The 19454-nt window shown below is 42.2% G+C and overlaps 3 protein-coding genes across 12 annotated transcripts in view; 1 reads left to right on the top strand and 2 right to left on the bottom strand.

Annotated features, from left to right (window-relative positions):
* Window positions 1-7710, bottom strand: part of myo9aa (myosin IXAa) — an 89427-nt gene extending 81717 nt beyond the window's left edge. For 5 of the 7 annotated variants that reach the window (XM_086106524.1, XM_086106529.1, XM_086106525.1 and 2 more), the window contains exon 1: window positions 7450-7709. The gene's annotated coding sequence lies outside the window, so the exon portion shown is untranslated. Of the gene's footprint in view, window positions 1-7449 lie in introns of all 7 variants that reach the window. The other 2 variants (XM_086106523.1, XM_086106527.1) reach the window with 1 other exon arrangement.
* A 35-nt stretch (window positions 7711-7745) lies between these two features.
* senp8 (SUMO peptidase family member, NEDD8 specific) lies at window positions 7746-9871 on the top strand. Its single transcript, XM_086106533.1, has 2 exons — window positions 7746-8084; window positions 8558-9871. The coding sequence occupies exons 1-2, from the start codon at window positions 8074-8076 to the stop codon at window positions 9183-9185; spliced, it is 639 nt and encodes a 212-aa protein (XP_085962659.1). The 5' UTR covers window positions 7746-8073; the 3' UTR covers window positions 9186-9871.
* A 7831-nt stretch (window positions 9872-17702) lies between these two features.
* The window catches only part of gramd2aa (GRAM domain containing 2Aa), a 28661-nt gene continuing 26909 nt past the window's right edge, over window positions 17703-19454 (bottom strand). For 3 of the 4 annotated variants that reach the window (XM_086106615.1, XM_086106617.1, XM_086106616.1), the window contains exons 11-12: window positions 18919-19023; window positions 17703-18778 (exon numbers count right to left, since the gene is read on the bottom strand). In XM_086106615.1, the coding sequence (XP_085962741.1) occupies window positions 18775-18778; window positions 18919-19023 (109 nt within the window). In that variant the 3' untranslated portion in view covers window positions 17703-18774. Of the gene's footprint in view, window positions 18779-18814; window positions 19024-19454 lie in introns of those variants that run through there. The other variant, XM_086106618.1, reaches the window with a different exon arrangement.

The following is a 19454-nucleotide window of genomic DNA, read 5'->3' as shown; positions in this document are numbered from 1 at the left end:
GCACTGCTGCAGAATGTTACGTTGAGTTCAAAACTATTTTAAAGTTTAGACTTTGAAGAGATTACACTTGAAAGAGTTTGCACTGTTCAACTTGTTGTACTGTGAATAAAGTAGTTGTCACCCTCAAAATCTGTTATTTTTTTTATTTAAAAAAATAAAAGTGGTTTTGATGAGATACCGATTAGTCTTTGTTAATTTTCAAATATTTGCTCCTATTATGCAATACACATTTCAAGATAATTTCACATATTTTTACATACATTTACCATATATTCTACCAAGTATTAATCATATATCGTTACCTATACCTCGTGTAAGTTTGCATATAATTTCCCATGCATGTAAAATACATTTACCATATATTGAAAATATATGCGACACAATTTCTTTACATATATTATCAATACGTTTTCCGATATAAATTACAACACATGATTGTGGATATTTAGAAAGATATAATGATGTATATTTTGTCATATATCAACACATATTACATATATGGAAAGCGGCAATTTGGGGGGTATTTTCAATATATTACATGGATATATAATATCTTGTGGAATATTTGATCATTAATAAATAAATTCATATATTTACAACATAATATTTGTCATATACAGTATATTGGGAAAATAATATAATATCTTGCATATTATTTCCATTCATATATCGGTTAAATATATTTGTCTTTGGTGGGATAGTTGAATCCATGGCAAACAGTCTGGACCCAACCTGCACCAGTTTTATTGTAATGGCAGGTCGTCAATGTTGAACACGGGGTCTGAATGTGCAGCATAATTTGGAGCACATCTGTTTAGAGGATTAGAAAAAAAAAAAAAACCATGACCTGTAATTACAGGGAAGCGTTCCTGAAGCTCTCACTGTTTCTTCTGAGGAAGGGGCCCAAAGGCTGTCTATCTGCCTGCAGCAGACGGCGGTCTTTTTGAAATCTGAGCCCGATTCTGCAGTCGGAGCTGCAGTCGACAGACAAACAGCAAGAACTGCTGTTTGATCAGCAAGCACAGCGGTGTCGTCGACTTCAAGAACATGGCAAAGATATTTGGGAGACCATTTTGGAAAGATCCTGTCAATGTAACGTTACCTTGCTTGATTATAAAACCACATGTTGCTTGATCATTTGTTGAACTGTGACCAAAATAAAAGTTGACATTTTACAAATGTCAAATGAGCATCGACATCAATGAGCGTTCCCAAGTTTGACCAGAGCTTGGGAGCTTGCATAGACCAATATAATTCACCTAAAATCTTTTTTACTTACACCCTTTCCTGGGGAGCCATAAACAGAAAGCATGCGTGGTCTTGTTTTGAGAGGACAGGTTTTCGAATGTATGTGTAGCACCAGTCATAAAAAAGTCAAACTCCCTGACCACAAGAAAACAGTTTGCCAACAAGAAAGGACAAATCTGAAGAACAAGTTGTATCCGTGCAAATGGCCAAAGAGCCTCGGCTTTCCTTTATGAGCATAACGAGGACAAAAATCATTTGCATAGAATCAGTTTTTCACTGTTTAATATGTTGTGAGAGATTTAATCCACATCACGCTGACTGCCATTCCTTGTAGAAGAAAGCATTGGAAAGAGCCTATGAACGGACAGCTCAAATTGAAAACAAATACATGTGTAATATGTGTAATCCTTGATCCAGAGAGATGCAGGCTCAACAGATTTTTCAAGAATCAAACTAGTTAGTGCAGAGCAATAACACATTCTCAAATGACAAAACCAAAACAGCCTCATTCCGCCAAACTCTAATTCCAGGAAAGCTTGTTACAGGATAAACTCAATTGTGCATTCAAACCTCACCGGGGCCCAATGTGACAAGAGGAACAAAAACTATTTGCCATGCTGTTAAGTGGAATCCTTCGGGTTGAGTATTAGACTTCCTGGAGCCAATTCTGCCTCTCATCATCGACTGGGTGTCTGACTTGAGTCATTCAACAAGGCCGCCGAGTCGCTGGAGTGAATGGCTGCCTGTAAAGGCACCAGCAGGTAATCAGCATGAGAGCAGGTGACGGGCAGAGCACAGCAACGCGGCCTGGACATTGTGACAGGCTCGGGGTTGAATGCACCTTTCACAAAGTCAAGTCTTCATATATATCCTGTATATACATCATCTGTTGCTCAATATCCTACTGTAAATCAGAGTTATTGGTCAGATTTAAGAATAATCTTTGTAAAGCCTAGATCATCCAGATATTTACAAAACTGACAAAGCAGATTAGGCAAGAGAAGCATCGCAGAAAGCAGAGCCCATCTTGGGCTGCGTTGGAAATCAACCTTATCGCAGCCTGTATGTTGTCAGCCACAACTATATCTGCTTACCCCCCACTGCACCCCCCTCTTGCCTCCTTCTGACAGCGCCCAGACTACTGTAAACTGGCAGAGCTCCTCACTCAGATAAGAGACTGAACTCTAGCTGTCCTCTGGAGTATATTGAAGTGGAAACCACTGCAAGGTGTTACATACATTTTGAAACCCAGAAAGCCACAATTTTGCCCGAGAGTGATGTGGTTTCACTGCTGCGTGGCAGTGCTGCCCCTGTATATATAGACTGCATTGTGTAGCATTACACAAGCGCGCATGCCTGAGGATTAGTCATGGGCCCTGTCCTGTCTGTAGCATAAGACTGCAGAGGCCACGAGCTATTGTCACCACTGTGTCACAATACACTCCCAAATATTCAGCAAATGTACAACTCCAGTTTCGAGTGTTCCTCGGCATCGAGAGGCACTTATTGAGTCGACTCCTGTGACGAAACCTCACTAGCAAACATGGCAATGACGGCGCAAGGACATATCATACAGTAAATGTGCTTTTACGGAGCCAGCTGCTTGTTTCCATGACCCCAGATATTGCATGGTTCAAACGAGGATTACTGTGGTACTCGACCAACACAAAAGACAAAACTTTCATCGCTCTCCAAAACAAGGACCGGATTTAATATAAATGCATTTAGCTTCCGGCTAGATCAAAATTGCTTGTTGTCTCTATTTTAAGGATGAACGGGAAAAAGATCCTTTCAACTCATTTCACAGAAGCAAATTGCAAAGAAGAAAACAAAGCACTTCTCTGCATCTCAGTTCAGCCACCGGCGAGTTAATGATGGGAAATGCAAAATGCTGGGAGGTTCAGCTGCTGAGGCCAAAGCCGAACTCATAATGACCCACGGAAGAAAGGGGGGCTTTGTTCCGTGCAACACTAGCAGGTTTCTCTTATAATGACTTCATGGGCATGCCAATATCTTTCCCAAAACAATCCTATAATGTGACCACGACTCTTTTTGGGGCACCCCAATCATGTGAGCTCGTAATGCAGGACTTCAAATAGAAGCTGTGATTCAAAATTCATGAAGGGGGTGTCAGTGGATCAGTAGGAGCAAAGGCAATAGGGCTTTAAAATAACATGGAATTCATAAAAAAAAAAATGATTTCAGAAATTGACAATGACATTATCCTGGTTTACTTCATGTGAGAGGCGGGGTTTACCCTGAACTGGTCGCCAGCCAGTCAGGGAGCACGTATAGGCAAACCATTCATACTCACGTGAGTGGCTGCCTTTCCAGCAGCTCCTACATTTTGTTGTTCTACTTCTTCCTTTCATAACTTTGCTGCTGTGAATCTGGAATTTCTCCATTGCGAGACTAATAAAGGTTTTCTTATCTTATCTTATATTCACACCTTCAGCAGAGCCACTAAGCGCCCCGGGACGACCGACCGGTATGACATAGCAGTCAGCCGGACACCCCAGTCGCCATCACCATCATATCGGTGTTCGGGTGAATGGCTCCTCCATCCTGCGGGTCATTCTCCAGCACCGGGGAAACCGCAAGCATGTGCCCAATGAATTGAATATATATTGATTCATTTATTAATATATTGATTAATCACCTAGCCCTAAAATGAACAATGAGAAGCGAGGGTTGCGGAATTTCACAGCAAAGCACAAATCCGGGTGCACATGGTTGCTCAGGTGATTTTCAAAGAATAAATTGCATGGCACAGGCGCCTAAGCACAGACATGGAATGGATGCATTTAAAAAAAAACACAACTATTTGGCTGCAGGCATGACCTACCTACTTCACAGTTCAAATGCATGTACTAACTTTCTCAGTCCAACAAAATAATTGAGAAGCAATTAACATTTGCTTGACTAAGTCTGTTTAATCTTAAAATGTTCTTTGCCGGCTTTCTCCGGGTACTCTGGTTTTCTCCAACATCCCCAAAACATGCATGGTAGGTTGATTGAACACTCCGAATTGTCCCTAGGTGTGATTGGGAGTGTTGAGAATGGTTGTTCGTCTATGTGTGCCCTGCGATTGGCTGGTAGCCAGTTCTGGGTGTCCCCCGCCTACTCCCCAAAGTTGGCTGGGATAGGCTCCGGCACGTCCGCAACCCTCATGAGGATAAGCGCTTCAGATAATGAATGGATGTTTTAGACCAGGGGTGTCAAACTCATTTTTGTCTCGGGTCACATTGTAGTTACGGTTTCCCTTGGAGGGCCGTTATGAATTTGGGGAAGCCATAGAAATGTTTAATCACCTTCACGTATTACATATACAGCACACAACAAATTGATTGATAACTCGTCAAGAATAATGACTGTTATTGTGAATTACATAAGACAATTTAAAATATTGGTTCAGACCTTAGAAGCATCATGGAACTTGACATGCTTGATTTGCTTTTGTGGGCCACATAAAATGATGTGGCGGGCCAGATCTGGCCCCCGGGCCATGACTTTGAAACCAGTGTCTTAGACACATCACTAAATGATTCTTATTAATAGGCTGCACAAATCTATCACAATGACCTAACACGTTGTGAAGGACACTTGCACACACGAACACAAAAGCAGTCTGATTACCTTTGTGGACTGAGTATCGTGGCAAATTGCTTTTGAATTGTGGTTCAACACAATCCCGAAAAAAACAACCTCATGAAACTGACCTTGACCAAAATTTGTTATTGACAATTTTATTTTGTTTCATGAGTGGACAGAAGCTTAATATTTTCACCTTGGTAACATATCCAAAACAATGGACTGTATGCGTAATTACCTCAAGATGATAGTTCCAAAGGGAATATAAATTCCACAAGAGCACTTCTATATTCCACAAAAATGGGCTTGGGCTTTCACTTTTATAGCACTTTTCCACCTTCAAGGCATTTGAAACGCTTTAACGCCATCTCCTCATTCAGCGACTGATGACGATGACTAAGTGCCCTGCTCAAGCCCAGTTGGGCTCGCAATCTTTGTGTTAGGACCGCACCTCTCTACCGCTATGCTGTCCCTGGAGAGGGGAAAAAAAAAAAAACGTGTTCCAGTCTTCACTAGTGCTCACATTCCTGAGTATCTATAGGGGTGGGAGAAATATTCTTTCATGTTCATTGTACAGTCAAGTATTTTGAAGTAATTAACACATTTTAATAATCCACCATGAAACAACGGAATGATAATGGAATGGAACTTGGCAGTACAGCAATTGCCAGACAGTCTGGACACAGAACAGAACTGCTTCCCCAACTTAATGCCATCCGAGTGCATAACGTTCACTCACTGTACATTTACTTTGGGGTGACATCAACTGTCACGTAAGGCATGCTGGTATGCTGGTAATAATGCATTTAAAAGTGGGCTCCGCTCCTTGTAAAACCTCTTGCGAGCACAATGAATACCTGTTTAAATCGGATCACTGAGATTGGCAATGAGCTGCACACGTCAGTGACATCACATCACAAAGCATGCGCCTCATCTGTCTGCAATATGAAGGCACAAGCAATGGATTAAAGACAGGGAAGGCTTTTATATTTATGAGGGATGTGTTCCTTGATTTGTGTGTGGTAGCATCAAATTAATTGGTTTTCGCCCAACACTTTGGATAAACACAGTTGGACAAACACAATTGGAGACAAAGTAATAGGGAAAAAAATATAATGTGTCATGTAATTGAACAGGGCTAGTAAAGGAAAGTCACTGAGGGCTTCCTCGGAAGAATACACTTGATTCTCTGACAACACTACACATGTCAAACTCATTCAGTAATGGAGCTGTTGCAATGCATTTAGATGCTGTTACCCAATACTGTATAACTGAATCTTATAGTCTCGCATATTACGTAATCACAATCACCAAAGGAAAAAGTTGAGCTTCCGAGGCAAGTTGAAGTGAAGTGCCGCTGCTACCAGCAACTCAACAGATCTAACCTGACCTGATAAACTGAGGCCAGTTTTTAGAAATAGCAGACGAGATCTTGCCGGGTGTCGGATGTCGACAGGGACCATTTGCTGGTGTCTCCGCCCAGGCTGCCTCTCATACTACAGCAGCTGTGTCTTCTCAGACCTCACATTCCCGCAGGACAGGCCCACTTTACTCTCATCACCTGTGCACAGCCTAGGGCTTGAGAAGCTCCTGGGGCGAGCACTGCTACTGGAATAAAAGTTATTCTCCTTAAACCACTACCAATGGATGTTGATCTGACACAGGCATACCTGCCCAGAAAGAAAATTGGAACATAACCATAGAAAGGAGGACCCATTAAATAAACAGGTCTGTCTCTCATGACCACACCTGGGCAGCGCGCAAACGGCTTGACATTTACGTTGCATGTTATGGACACCACCTTGGTGCTTTGTGCTGAGCACGTCTGCCTCCTCCGTTCAGAGATTGGGGGTTCAAGTCTTGACTTGGATCTCTTCTTGAGAGGAGTTGCCATGTTTTTCCTGCGCTTCCTCCCATATTCCAAAGAGGTTTGGTGATCTCATGCTGGGTGAACCGATGTCTAAATTGTCCATAAGTGAGAGGGTGAATGGCTTGTTTGTCTAAAGGTGCCCTGCAAATGGCCGGTGACCAGTCCTGGGTGTATCCCAACTCTGGCCCCAAGACAGCTGGGACATGCATAAACTCATGGGTGACCATAATTAGGGCTAGAGCTAGAGAAAACGGATGGAGGACAATCACTATTCTGTTCTTCTGCTATCCATCCATGTGAAAAAAAAACCTCACAGCATCAGGACGGGGCCACTTTCACACATCATATGGAGTTCTCTAAAAGGAGACTCATGCATCAGCAGCGTCAGTACAAATCCGCTCTACGTTTTTCCTCAGTGGCCTCTACCAAATAATACGTGAAAACGCACAAGGGTCCAAAGACCAGCTTTAGCGGGCTGGTTCACGCACCTCACTTCAATGACGACACGCGTACAAGACAAGTGAGGTCAAGCTTATGTTTGAAAACCAAAGCAAAGCGACAAGTCCACTGTACATCCACAAACGCGGTATGGTTGAGCTTCTCAAAGTCACCGAGCACACGCACATGCACGCACATGCACAAGGCTCGGCAATACTGTAAGGATGGAGTGCGCAGAGAAGAGAGTGAGCTGCCCAAACAAGAAAGGACTTGTGGACCTCTGTGACTTAAATAACTCTTACCTCCAAACGAGGACGCCGAAAGTCAAATATAGTCGCTGGGGTTCGAATCTGGAACTTTCCTCCTTCCTCCGTCACCACCACTGGACTCCTATTTAATTCCCTGCCTTTTCACGCCATTCCAGCGTCTTTTTAGGTCCTCAGCCGCTCACTTCTGACTGACTCCCCGCAGGTCATCTCTTTGCCGCGGAGTGCGGCATTATTTATCCGTGCGTATCAATTGTTTGCTGGGATCGAGAGCCGCTCGTGACACACTTTGCAGCTACGCTGAGAGAACTCCCAACTCTTCTCTGATCAGCTAATCAGCGCGGCTCCGTTCACAGGCGCGCTCACGCGGCCGAGCGACATAACAGGAAGCCGACGCAAGACGGCGACGTTCTTCAACATGCTGCAATTTTTTAAAAATAATTATGAGGCGAAATATACATATATAGAATATCCATATAACATGCGTACAATTCGTAAATTTATTTTTTTAAACACCTGATTCTGAGCCACTATAGTCATTTTTCTTCTTTAGCCTCGGCTCCTCCCACTGTCGCGAATTGGGAATGTTTACTCGAAGCTGTTTACGGCAGTCAGTGTAAGGAGGGTTGCCGTTATAACTTCCAGCGCTTCTTCAGTCGAATGTATTTTAGGTACTGACAGGGAATTAACCAAACTCGTTTGAGCTAAGTAAAACGGATTTGATGAGCTCCGGGATGTATCGTCTAGAAAATTTTTTTGCTTATTGTGACGTTGAGATATCTGATTAACAAGACCATGCTAACATAGCAGCAGTGTGCTGTGATTCCGTAACACGAGACTTCTCTGTACCATTTTAGAAGTGACAAAGTAATTCTTTACGTCACATCTACCAGTTACGTTTACGTGTGAACGTCTTTAAATCATGGCACGTGTTTTTACCCCACAAATGAATAAATACATTTGCTGCATCTGACTATATGCCCAATCTTCAACAAGACAAAAACAATACTTTAAAAAAATTACATTCAAATTAACAGGTGAGCTCAAGTGCACTGCATCTGATTCACAAATATGAATGTGGTAGAACAAGATAACGCAGCGTTTAAAAATGTATTTGGCTGACACTCGGTATGTGTGTTTGAAGGATGGATCCTGTCGTGCTGAGCTATCAGAATAGCCTGCTTCGACGCTCTGACGTGTCCCTCCTCGAAGGACCCCACTGGCTTAACGACCAAATCATCGGATTTGCCTTTGAGTACTTTGCCAGTGAGCGTTTTCGACTCCTGGGGCAGAGTGTCGTCTTTGTCAGCCCAGAGGTTACCCAGTTTATCAAGTGTGCTTCCTGCCCAGAGGAGTTGGCCATGTTTCTTGACCCTCTGGATCTGGCTTCACGTCGTCATGTCTTCCTGGCCGTGAATGACAACAACGACCAGAGCGCTGGAGGGTCACACTGGAGCCTTCTGGTGTATCATCATAAGTCCAACAACTTTGCTCACTATGACTCTCAAAATGGCAGCAACTCTCTGCACGCCCGTCGCATTGCTAGCAAGCTAGAACCCTTGTTGGGTGCAGGAAGAAAGCCTATGTTTCAGGAGCAACCCACTCCTGTACAAGAGAACAGCTATGATTGTGGAATGTATGTCATCTGTATAGCTGAGGCCTTATGTGAGAAGCCACACCTGGCTTTGCAAACTCTCACCCCAGCCTTTGTTAAGCAGAAGAGAGCAGAATGGTGCATATTAATCCAGAGTCTCGCTCACAGTGAACTCTGATGCGCTCTGACTTTTCCTTCGTATGAAACTCACCGCATGGAGAACTGCATTTAAATGATTGGATCAAATCATTGGTACGCCATCCTTAATGAAAGAAAAATTGTCACTGGTCGCTAAAATAAAGGACAAAAATGTAATGAATGAAAATGATAACTTTGGTCAGTTTGTAGTTATTTCAGAGGCCATTGTTGGTTATTCTATCATTAATAAATGGCGTCAATAATTTTGTCCAAGTATGTATCGTCTGCTGGAGTCGTAGATACACTCCTTAAATAAAGCCAATCTTATTTATTTCAATGGTAGTCAGTCAGCAATGAAAGAAAGTGACAATATTTTGACTCTTTTATGATTCATTCAACTCACGCCGTCATGTTTATCTTTAATGTAAGCACTGCAACACGTGATACGTAAACCCAAGAACACCAGCATGCCTATAAAAAGGCATGAAGTCTCTTGTACATTTTAAGTGAGGACAAAACAACGGCAGCCGAATCTGTCACTTTACTCCATTTTATGAGTTTGGGGAAAAGTGAAAATGTTAACACAGATTAAAGGTCATTGTCAGATAAACAAGAATTGACAGAATGTGACTTTGATTCCAAGCCTTGATTGTCATGGGATGTCGGCAGCATTGTTGGGTTGAAATATTGTTTTAATTATTTTAATAAATCAGTTTTATCCTCAAACTGTTACTTTTGTCATATGCATAGGTTCAGAATCATTTACATTAAATTTTTTACAAGAACAAACAAATTCAAGGCATATTTTCTACAGCGCTCGTCCTCGCAGGATTAGGCTATTTTGGCACACTTGATCGCCATCCATCTTCTACACTGCTGACCCTCACTAAGGTCACGGGTGTCACCAAACAATCAAAAACAAACATAATCCCACTTTACACCTATAAACTATTTTGAGTCTTCCAAACCCCAATTCCAATTAAATTGGGATATTGTTTAAAATGTAAGTACGAACATATTACAATCATGAGCAAATTCCTTTCAACCTATATTCAAATTGAATACATTACAAATACAAGATGTTTAATGTTCAAGCAGATACTATTGTCCCCCCACCTCCAAATCTTCTCCCATTTTGAATTTGATGCCGGGAACACATTCCATGCCTGCATACAGACAATCATTTTGGCTCACAAGTAAGAATTTACCACTGACAGACGCAATGATGACGAAAATTTCACAATGAGTACAAGCGTCATATCCTTCACTAAGACTATGTTTTAAGGCTCTTCGCATTCGTAAAGACAAGCATACCAAATTGTTGATCCCTTAGGTTGGATGAACCAGCCTCGCACTTCCACATTACTCAGTCAGACACAGCTATGCCATGCTTTGGGCATTCACCGCCTTGGCAGTCGGCATCTGTGCTCGATACGGCAAAGTAAAGATAAACACAGATTACCTTGATATGTGTTGAACGATGGTGAATGAGCTGAGCGATGTTGCTGCGCAAGGTGGGACGTGACACTGCCAGAAACACAAACAGTAATTGTGAACCACTATCATTAGGGTTGACAGGTGTGTAGTAAAGCGGAGGGGCACGTGTATGACTGCACATACACTACTGAGTCAAACAAATGTGCAGTTGGATGTGTTCTAAGTGGCCAATAGCTTACAAGTGAAAGAATGTGAAGGAATCAAGTTTTCTGTCCTTCAAGTCCAAAGTGTAGGTGTCAAAATAGTCGTGGCCCACATCGCGATTATAGCTTCCCTCAGACGGACATTATGACTGTGAACCCACATACAGCAAATGTATCATCGTCTCAAATCACTTATAAACAAAAAATTGATGGATAGCTAGTTATGAAATCAAAATGTGTAACATAAATGTTCAACTATTTTTCAATGCATTTTAAAAGGGGGATTGGTAACAAAAATGCTTGCAATATCTCAACATTATTAAAAGTGAAGACTATTTTCAGTTTTCTATTCAGCATGAAACTTGAAGTTATAGCACATGAGTTGCCTTTGCGGGCCACATAGTGATGTGGCGGACCGGGTCTGGCCCCCGGGCCTTGAGTTGTGACACTTGTGAGTTTAAGGATTACCTGCTAGTACCCCACAACACTAAATGGGATGATGATCACAGAAGTGTGAAGTAACATACATTATGGCAAAAGTAGTACACGGATCTCCATGTTGGCTGTTCAGTATACTGATCATAACTTTGCAATAAATCAATATCAATAAGAAAAGAAGAACAGAAGTGTTTATGATAATTATGTCTCCCTCTCCACTCCCCACTATCCATCCATTCATCCATTTTCCGAACCGCTTCCTAGGGTCGCAGGGGGTGCTGGATCCTATCCCAACTGTCTTCGGGCAGTCGGCGGGGGACACCATGAACCAGTTGCCAGCCAATCGCAGGGCACACAAAGAGGAACAACCATCCCCGCTCACACTCACACCTACGGACAACTTGGAGTGTTCAATCAGCCTGCCATGCGTGTTTTTGGTATGTGGGAGGAAACCGGAGTGCCCAGAGAAAACCCACGCAGGCACAAGGGGGAACATGCAAACTCCACACAAGAAGGCCGGAGCCGGGATCGAATACTCGATTTCTGCACTGTGAGATCGCTGCACTAACCACTCTCCACCGTGCTGCCACTTCCCAATCTGTCAATAAATAAATAAATTAAATTAAATTTATATATATATATATATATATATACATATATGTGTGTGTGTATGTATATATATTGATCGAAGTACTATAATAACAATAAAATATAATGATAACATTTTAATACAGAATAATAGAAGATGAACAACCCAATCTTTCCACAAACATGCACCAAAGACTCTCAATTGTCCATGGGTGCGAATGTGAGAGTGAAGCCCTGTGACTGGCTGACACATTATACGACGGAAACGTGAAAAGTGACACACAGTTCTGTTTGCAGACGTGCACGTTTGAGACGTGTGAAGCGGGTTACCTCCATATAAGCAGCACACTTCAATAAAAGGAGGAAGCTGAGATAGGAATCATTTTTCTCTTTTGCGTTCATAGGCTGTCACTGAAATGTTGAAGTACCAGCCAGGCTTGTCCTTCTCACTTGCTTGGGCTGTAACGGAGGTCAGTTGTACAGTGAAATCAGAAAGCAGCTCAGCCCATCGTAACAAATAGAAACATACACCTTCATTAGCTCAGGCTCAAAGCGTGGAGTCGACAAAAGAACACAACAGTTTTGTTTCTGCCCCTATTTTCTGTTTATGGAAGTCAAAGTTGAATATTACTTAGCTGTCAACAAACGGATGTGGGAGAGTAAGCGATACGGGTAAAACTGATTTACTAGCAGAGTTGTTTTCGTGTTGCCGGATGGGTCTGTGTGTGCAAATTTTCGGTGTGTTCGGTCAGGGGCAATTGAGCAATAAATGTGCAAAAAAAATAACAAGAATGAACGTACAGTACATGTTTTTCCACAGGACAGCGACGATTTGCTGGTCTTACTGGTGTCACCAACACCAAAACACAACAACAAAAAATGCTGGTTTCTGATGGTTTAGGCTGGTGGGCACCCATGCTGGTCTGTGCTTGCTTTTTTTTTTTTTTTTTGCAGGGATTCATGACATTCTAAATCTGATGTCAAAGTCAAGGCCCGGGGCCCAGATCTGGCCCGCCACATCATTTTATGTGGCCCGCGAAAGCAAATCAAGCATGTCAAGTTCCATGATGCTTGCTAAAGTATGAACCAAAATGTCAAATTGTCGTATGTAATCCACAATGACAGTCATTATTCTTGATTTTGGATTTTAAAACTAGTTATTCATCAATTTGTTGTACGCTGTGTTTGTAATATGTGGAGGTGATTAAACATTTAGATGGTTTCCAAAATTCATAACGGCCCTCCAAGGCAAACCGTAACTACAATGTGGCCCGCGACAAAAATGAGTTTGACACCCCTGTTCTAAATATTTTATTCTATGTTTCTATGTTAACCCTTTCAAGGACAGCAGTTACTGCAGTGGACAGCTTATCATGTTATTGGGTTACAGGTTATCATTATTGGTACATGAAAAGGTTAATATATTTTGAAGCTTCTTAGCAAGTTCTGCGAGTGGACGAATGCCATAACCCAACCTAATTCATTCAAGAATGTGTTCCGAGAACATGTGCTAATCATTAGCAAGTTAAGCTATATTTTTATTATATGCTTACATGCACCGGCCCATGCAAAAGCGCACCCATTTAATGACCATCACCGAAGTGTTACACTGCCTCTGTGTAGGATTTATGACAGCAGAGGGAGGCGTGCAGCCTGAATGTTTGACCCTGTGGAGAGCAGTTCATTTTGTGGTTGTTATGATATGTTGAGATTAACTGCTGCATTTCAATTAATGATGCTTTTATCTGTCATGATTTCCATTGACGCTCAATTGATGAGTGGAAGGATTTTTTGCCAGCCGGGGTATATAAACACAAACAACAGTTATACCCTCACAATGCCAACATGGGCAGTTAAGACTCTTCAATGAACATAACATATCTAATTTCATCGTGAGAAGATGTTGGAGTACCTGTAGAAACCCGATGCAGGCACTTAGAACACATACCAACTCCACACAGGAAGGCCATCGCAGAGACTCAAACCCTGATGTGTCCAGCCATCCATCCATTTTCTAATCCGCTTATCCTCACGAGGGTCGCGGGCGTGGTGTAGCCTATCCCAGCTGATTTCGGTCAGGAGGCGGCCAGCTGGTTGCCAGCTATTCGCAGGGCACACAGAGACGAACAACCATTCACGCTCACAATCACACCGAGGGACAATTTGGAGCGTTCAGTCAACCTACCATGCATGTGTTTGGAATGTGGGAGGAAACCGGAATACCTGGAGAAAACCCCCGCAGGCACGGGGAGAACATACAAACTCCACGCAGGAATTCAATGCAATTACTCAAAAATAAGCGCAATATGTCACGACAAGCAAAACTGTCCCGAATCCCATATTTTTTAAAGTAGAATTATTTAATAAAATCCATCACTATCCATTATCTACCACTAATCCTGTGCAATATTCTACTCCTGCAGTCAAATTAAGCCTTAATAAGGCACAATCGAGCTTAGGAAACATAAATAAAGATTTGTGTGTTCGAGGAATTAATATGGAAGCCGCTCCTCTCACTTTACACACTGAAAGTCACGCGTGTCGACGGTACATATCTGTATTCAAGACCCTCCAAGCAAGCACTGCCTGTGTCCTGATGATTTTAGCATGTGTCATGTCATGGGGGGGGGGGGGGGGGGGGCATTCCGGGACAAACAATATGACTCCCTGGAGGGCAGCAGCCATATGTCCTAATTTGTTTCTGACTAACACACACACACACACACACATACAGAAAATAAACAGTAAAACATATTGAAACAATGAAGTGTTTTTTTCATGCTGTATGCATACAAAGTGCATTTAGTAGCGCTTTAAACAGTTTTTGGGGGGTTTGTGAAAACAACCACAGACCCTCGTACTACTCGTATTAATAACTACAGCTCTAGTTATTCTCCTGAAAAAGCGGCACTCACTTTTTCAGGGTGAATCCTCAAAATGATTCCAGCTTTGACATCATGCAACAAACTCATTACATGGTGTTGACAAAAAATATGTGTATCAAGGACACCAACTTCTGATTGGTGTGCATTAGGGCAAATTCCCAAGTACAAGGCCAAAATGAAGAGAGGACATACCTTGACTGTCTCCATTCCTTTGGAAAACTGTTTGATGATGTCAACGTCCGGAATATCGTGCATTCACTGCTTTCCTATTCGTCTACCATGCTAAAAAAGTGGTGGTAACAGGGTGGCGTGGATGTTGTGGGACACACATTCCATGAATAATAATAATTTACAGTTGCAAGAGACAGCAATGAAACAAATTATATACCTGTATATATATATATATCCATCCATCCATCCATTTTCCGAACCGCTTGATCCTCACTAGGGTCGCGGTGGTATATATATATATATATATATATATATATATATATATACATACATACACAGTATATATATATATAGAAATTCCTCGTCTCACCCCCCCTCGGGTGGTGTCCGTCCCTCATTCAGCTCGGGTCCTCTACCAGAGGCCAGGAAGCTTGAGGGTTCTGCGCAGTATCCTTGCTGTTCCCAGCACTGCACATTTCTGGACTGAGATGTCCGATGTTGTTCCCGGGATCTGTTGCAACCACTCATCTAGTTTGGGGGTCACTGCCCCGAGTGCTCCGACCACCACAGGCACGACTGTCACCTTTACCTTCCAGGCTCTCTCCAGCTCCTCTCTGAGCCCTTGGTATTTCTCGAGTTTCTCGTGTTCCTTCTTTCTGATGTTTCCATCACTTGGGACCGCTACATCCACTACAACGGCTTTCCTCTGCCCTTTATCTATGATCACGATATCTGGTTGGTTCGCCATTACCATCTTGTCAGTCTGGATCTGGAAGTCCCACAGGATCTTCGCTCTGTCATTCTCCACCACCTTCGGAGGTGTTTCCCATTTTGACCTTGGGGTTTCCAGTTCATACTCCGCACAGATGTTTCGGTAGACTATGCCAGCCACCTGGTTATGGCGTTCCATGTAGGCTTTCCCTGCCAGCATCTTACACCCTGCAGTTATGTGTTGGATCGTCTCAGGTGCCTCTTTGCACAACCTACACCTTGGGTCTTGTCTGGTGTGGTATATCTGGGCCTCAATGGCTCTGGTGCTCAGGGCCTGCTCTTGAGCAGCCAGGATGAGTGCCTCTGTGCTGTCCTTCAGGCCAGCCCTCTCTAACCACTGATAGGACTTCTTGAGATCGGCCACTTCAGTTATGGTCCGGTGGTACATCCCGTGTAGGGGCTTGTCCTCCCATGAGGTCCCTCTTCCAGCGCCTCATCTTCTGTTCCCCATTGTCTGAGGCATTCTCTGAGTACGTCATCCGTTGGAGCCTTCTCCTTGATGTATTCATGGAGCTTGGATGTTTCATCCTGGACAGTGGCTCTCACACTCACTAGTCCCCGGCCTCCTTCCTTTCGGCTTGCGTACAGTCTCAGGGTGCTGGATTTGGGATGGAACCCTCCGTGCATGGTTAGGAGCTTTCGGGTCTTAACGTCCGTGGTCTGAATCTCTTCCTTTGCTCTCTACAAAGCGGAGATGGGCGAGATGCAATATATATATATATATATATATCGCATGTGTGTGTGTGTGTGTGTGTATATATATATATATATATATATATATATATATATATACACACACACACACACACACACACACACACACATATATATATAAAGAAATTTGAACTGTTTTATTTGAGATTCAATACGCTGTAGTGGTCATTATGGTGGGGGGAAGGGGACAAGAGAAAAACAACATTTTAGGGGGTTCTCCATACTTATTTAGTATTGTAAAAACTATTTTCAGGCATTCTTGTTTAGATTTGGTCTCAGAAACAGCATGTTTTAGCATTTTGCATATGGATGATTTAAAATTTGATGAGTGGAATGTAAAATGTCTTCCGGTTCTGGAATAACCCGTAATTCACTTGCCCAGTTGAAAAGTAAGTACTGTAAATGAAATGAAATGAAATGACTATAATAGTGAGAGTACGTCCCCTGGTGGATGTGAGCAGTAATTATCTGTGGTCTTTTTGCAAAGTATGGCAATGAGTTTCCCGATTTTGCTTTCATATTTCATTAGCTTGCATTGAATATTTGTCTCTCAGCAGTACATGCATCGTTTTTTTTTCAATGTTTTTATATAAAGGCAACTTGTCGGTGCTTCTCAAAAACTTTGAAAGTTCATTTATTTCAATAGTTCATTTTAAAAATTGGAATCCCTGTACAGCATCATCAAAGATATGACATTGATTTTCAGAAGGCCATTCCCGATATAACCTCCCTATTCATTTTGATAATTTTCTTATGTAAAATAGGAGTATAATTTCATGACATGGTGAATTTGAGGTTTTTGTGCGCCATCTAGACTATCAAAAAGCAAATCATTATTATTTAAAATAGTTCACTGTGTGTACTGAATCAATGCATCATGAGTTTCAGTTTTGGAATTGGACTACTGAAATAAATGTTCACTTTTCCACAAAGTTCAAATAAATTCAGTTTCACCTCTACAGCATGTTGGTTACTGTTATTATTTGCATCAAAATCAATTTTAAAGTAGTACATTTACAGTCAATGAAAAACGTGAAGATTAGTTTGGAGACACCATCTCACTCATAAAAAGAATTGATGATACACATTGCAAATTATAGTATACGGTGGTCGTTGTCCTTGGAATTGAGATCAAACGTAATGATTACATCCAAACCAGTGTTGGTGTGATGCTAAGACAAATTATTTACTTTTACGTCAGTTAATTGACGTGTTAGTATTCAAACTACCGGTAATAAGATAAGATAAGATAAGATATCCTTTATTTGTCCCACACTGGGGAAATTTACAGCCTCCAGCAGCAAGAATGTATTAATCACAGATAGAAATGACACACAAACATTCCTGGGCTAGTCTGTCGCCAATTTAATCAACAGGGAGTTCATTACTAAACTAGAACAACGCCCAGTCAACAAAAATCAATACAATATCCTTCAGCAAAGTCATGATAACATTTGCACTCATCATTAGTATATCAGTGAGCACTTCATTTGAAATGTATAAAATAAACCACTCTCATTAATACATCTTTAAATAGACATTTGCTGTCTAGTTCCCTCATAATTGCATTCACATTGTAATCAACACGCAAGAGGTGCTATTGCTTCCGTATATTACAGTTAAGTGATATTTTCATTTAGTCAAGTGTTGCAACCTTGTCTCCTTCAAAAGTGAGTACCTCTCTTCAAGAATAATCCATCCATCCCTTCATCTTGAGTCCTGCTTGTCCCCATTTAGGGTCGCGGTGGCCTGGAGCCTATCCCAGGTGATTGCGCGCCAGAGGCGGGTTACACCCGCGCTGGTTGCAGGGCGCATCTCGACACTCACGCCATCATTCACACTCACACCTAGGAACAACTTGGAACTGTCAATGAACTCAACAGACATGTTTTTGGAATGTGGGAGGAAGCCACTCAAGCACGGCGGAAAAGATGGAAATGCCCGAGCTGAGATTCGAACCCTGGAACCTCAGAACTGTTCGGCACATGTTTCAACCATTCTTCCACTGTCCAAGAATGATACGTACGGCTAAAAATGATTTGAAAATTAGGTGGACTTTTTTTTTTTTTTTTTTTTAAAGTGCGCAAGTGAGGACCATCAGACGGGTTGTTTGGTTTCGGTCTCTGTAAAGTTGACTGAGCCACAAATGAAATGCCTTTTTACATTCAGTCTTTTCAAGTAATTTACTCTATTGAATGGTCAGTCACTTGCTTCAGGGTCATTACTGAACACAAATAAAGAGTCTCTTTGCATAGTCTCAAAGTGATCACCTGTCCCACGGAGGGAAGGTCCTCGGACGTCTGGGGACGGGTTGACGTTTTCGTCGTCATACGATGAATTGGAGAGTCGGAGATCATTTTGGACCTAGACGTGGGAAGCTTGACCAGCAGCCAAACCGAAGGCCCGTCAAAGGGAGCAGAGGTTACCTGGACAACGGGAAAGCAAGACAGGTTGACGGAGCCTTTGGTCTATGCATCTCCTCCTCCTCTATTGATTCACACATAGAGTAGGCATCTTATGCGTGTGTATTTAGAGTAAATTAGAAGTTGGATTGATTATTAGTGACCTCTCCCTGAGGGGCAAATGCGGGTTGCTGAGGAAGGAGAGCTGCTGCTCCAGACTGCAGACACGGAATGCCAGGTAGCACGAAGAAAGGATGAGGAGAATGATACTGCCAAGAGAACACACACACAGACGCACACACACACGCACACACACACACACACACACACACACACACACACACACACACACACACACACACACACACACACACACACACACACATTGGATTCCTAGTGTTGTTTCGAGGAATTCTGTTGTCAGTCACTTTTTGTTGTTTTTTTACAAACTCCTAAAATAATTTGAAACCCCCCACAGATAAACATTCAATGTCTTTCATGAAAAACATGGGGGAATTAGGAAAAAAACAAACAGAAAAAAAGAACCCCCACACACACATCCAAAAATAATTAAAATACCTTCAAAGATAACACTGTTTTATGTATATTTTTTCAATATGCAAATCTACGGGGAGGATGCCCAGCTCGATTGTATATCATAAACTGTTTCGAGAGTATTGTGATTTGTCACAGTGAACAC

The sequence above is a fragment of the Hippocampus guttulatus genome, chromosome 3 (assembly GCF_054856545.1).
Source record: "Hippocampus guttulatus isolate MCC_2025c chromosome 3, RoL_Hgut_1.0, whole genome shotgun sequence".
Classification (NCBI taxonomy): Eukaryota; Metazoa; Chordata; class Actinopteri; order Syngnathiformes; family Syngnathidae; genus Hippocampus; species Hippocampus guttulatus.
This window is presented reverse-complemented; position numbering and strand designations above follow the sequence as displayed.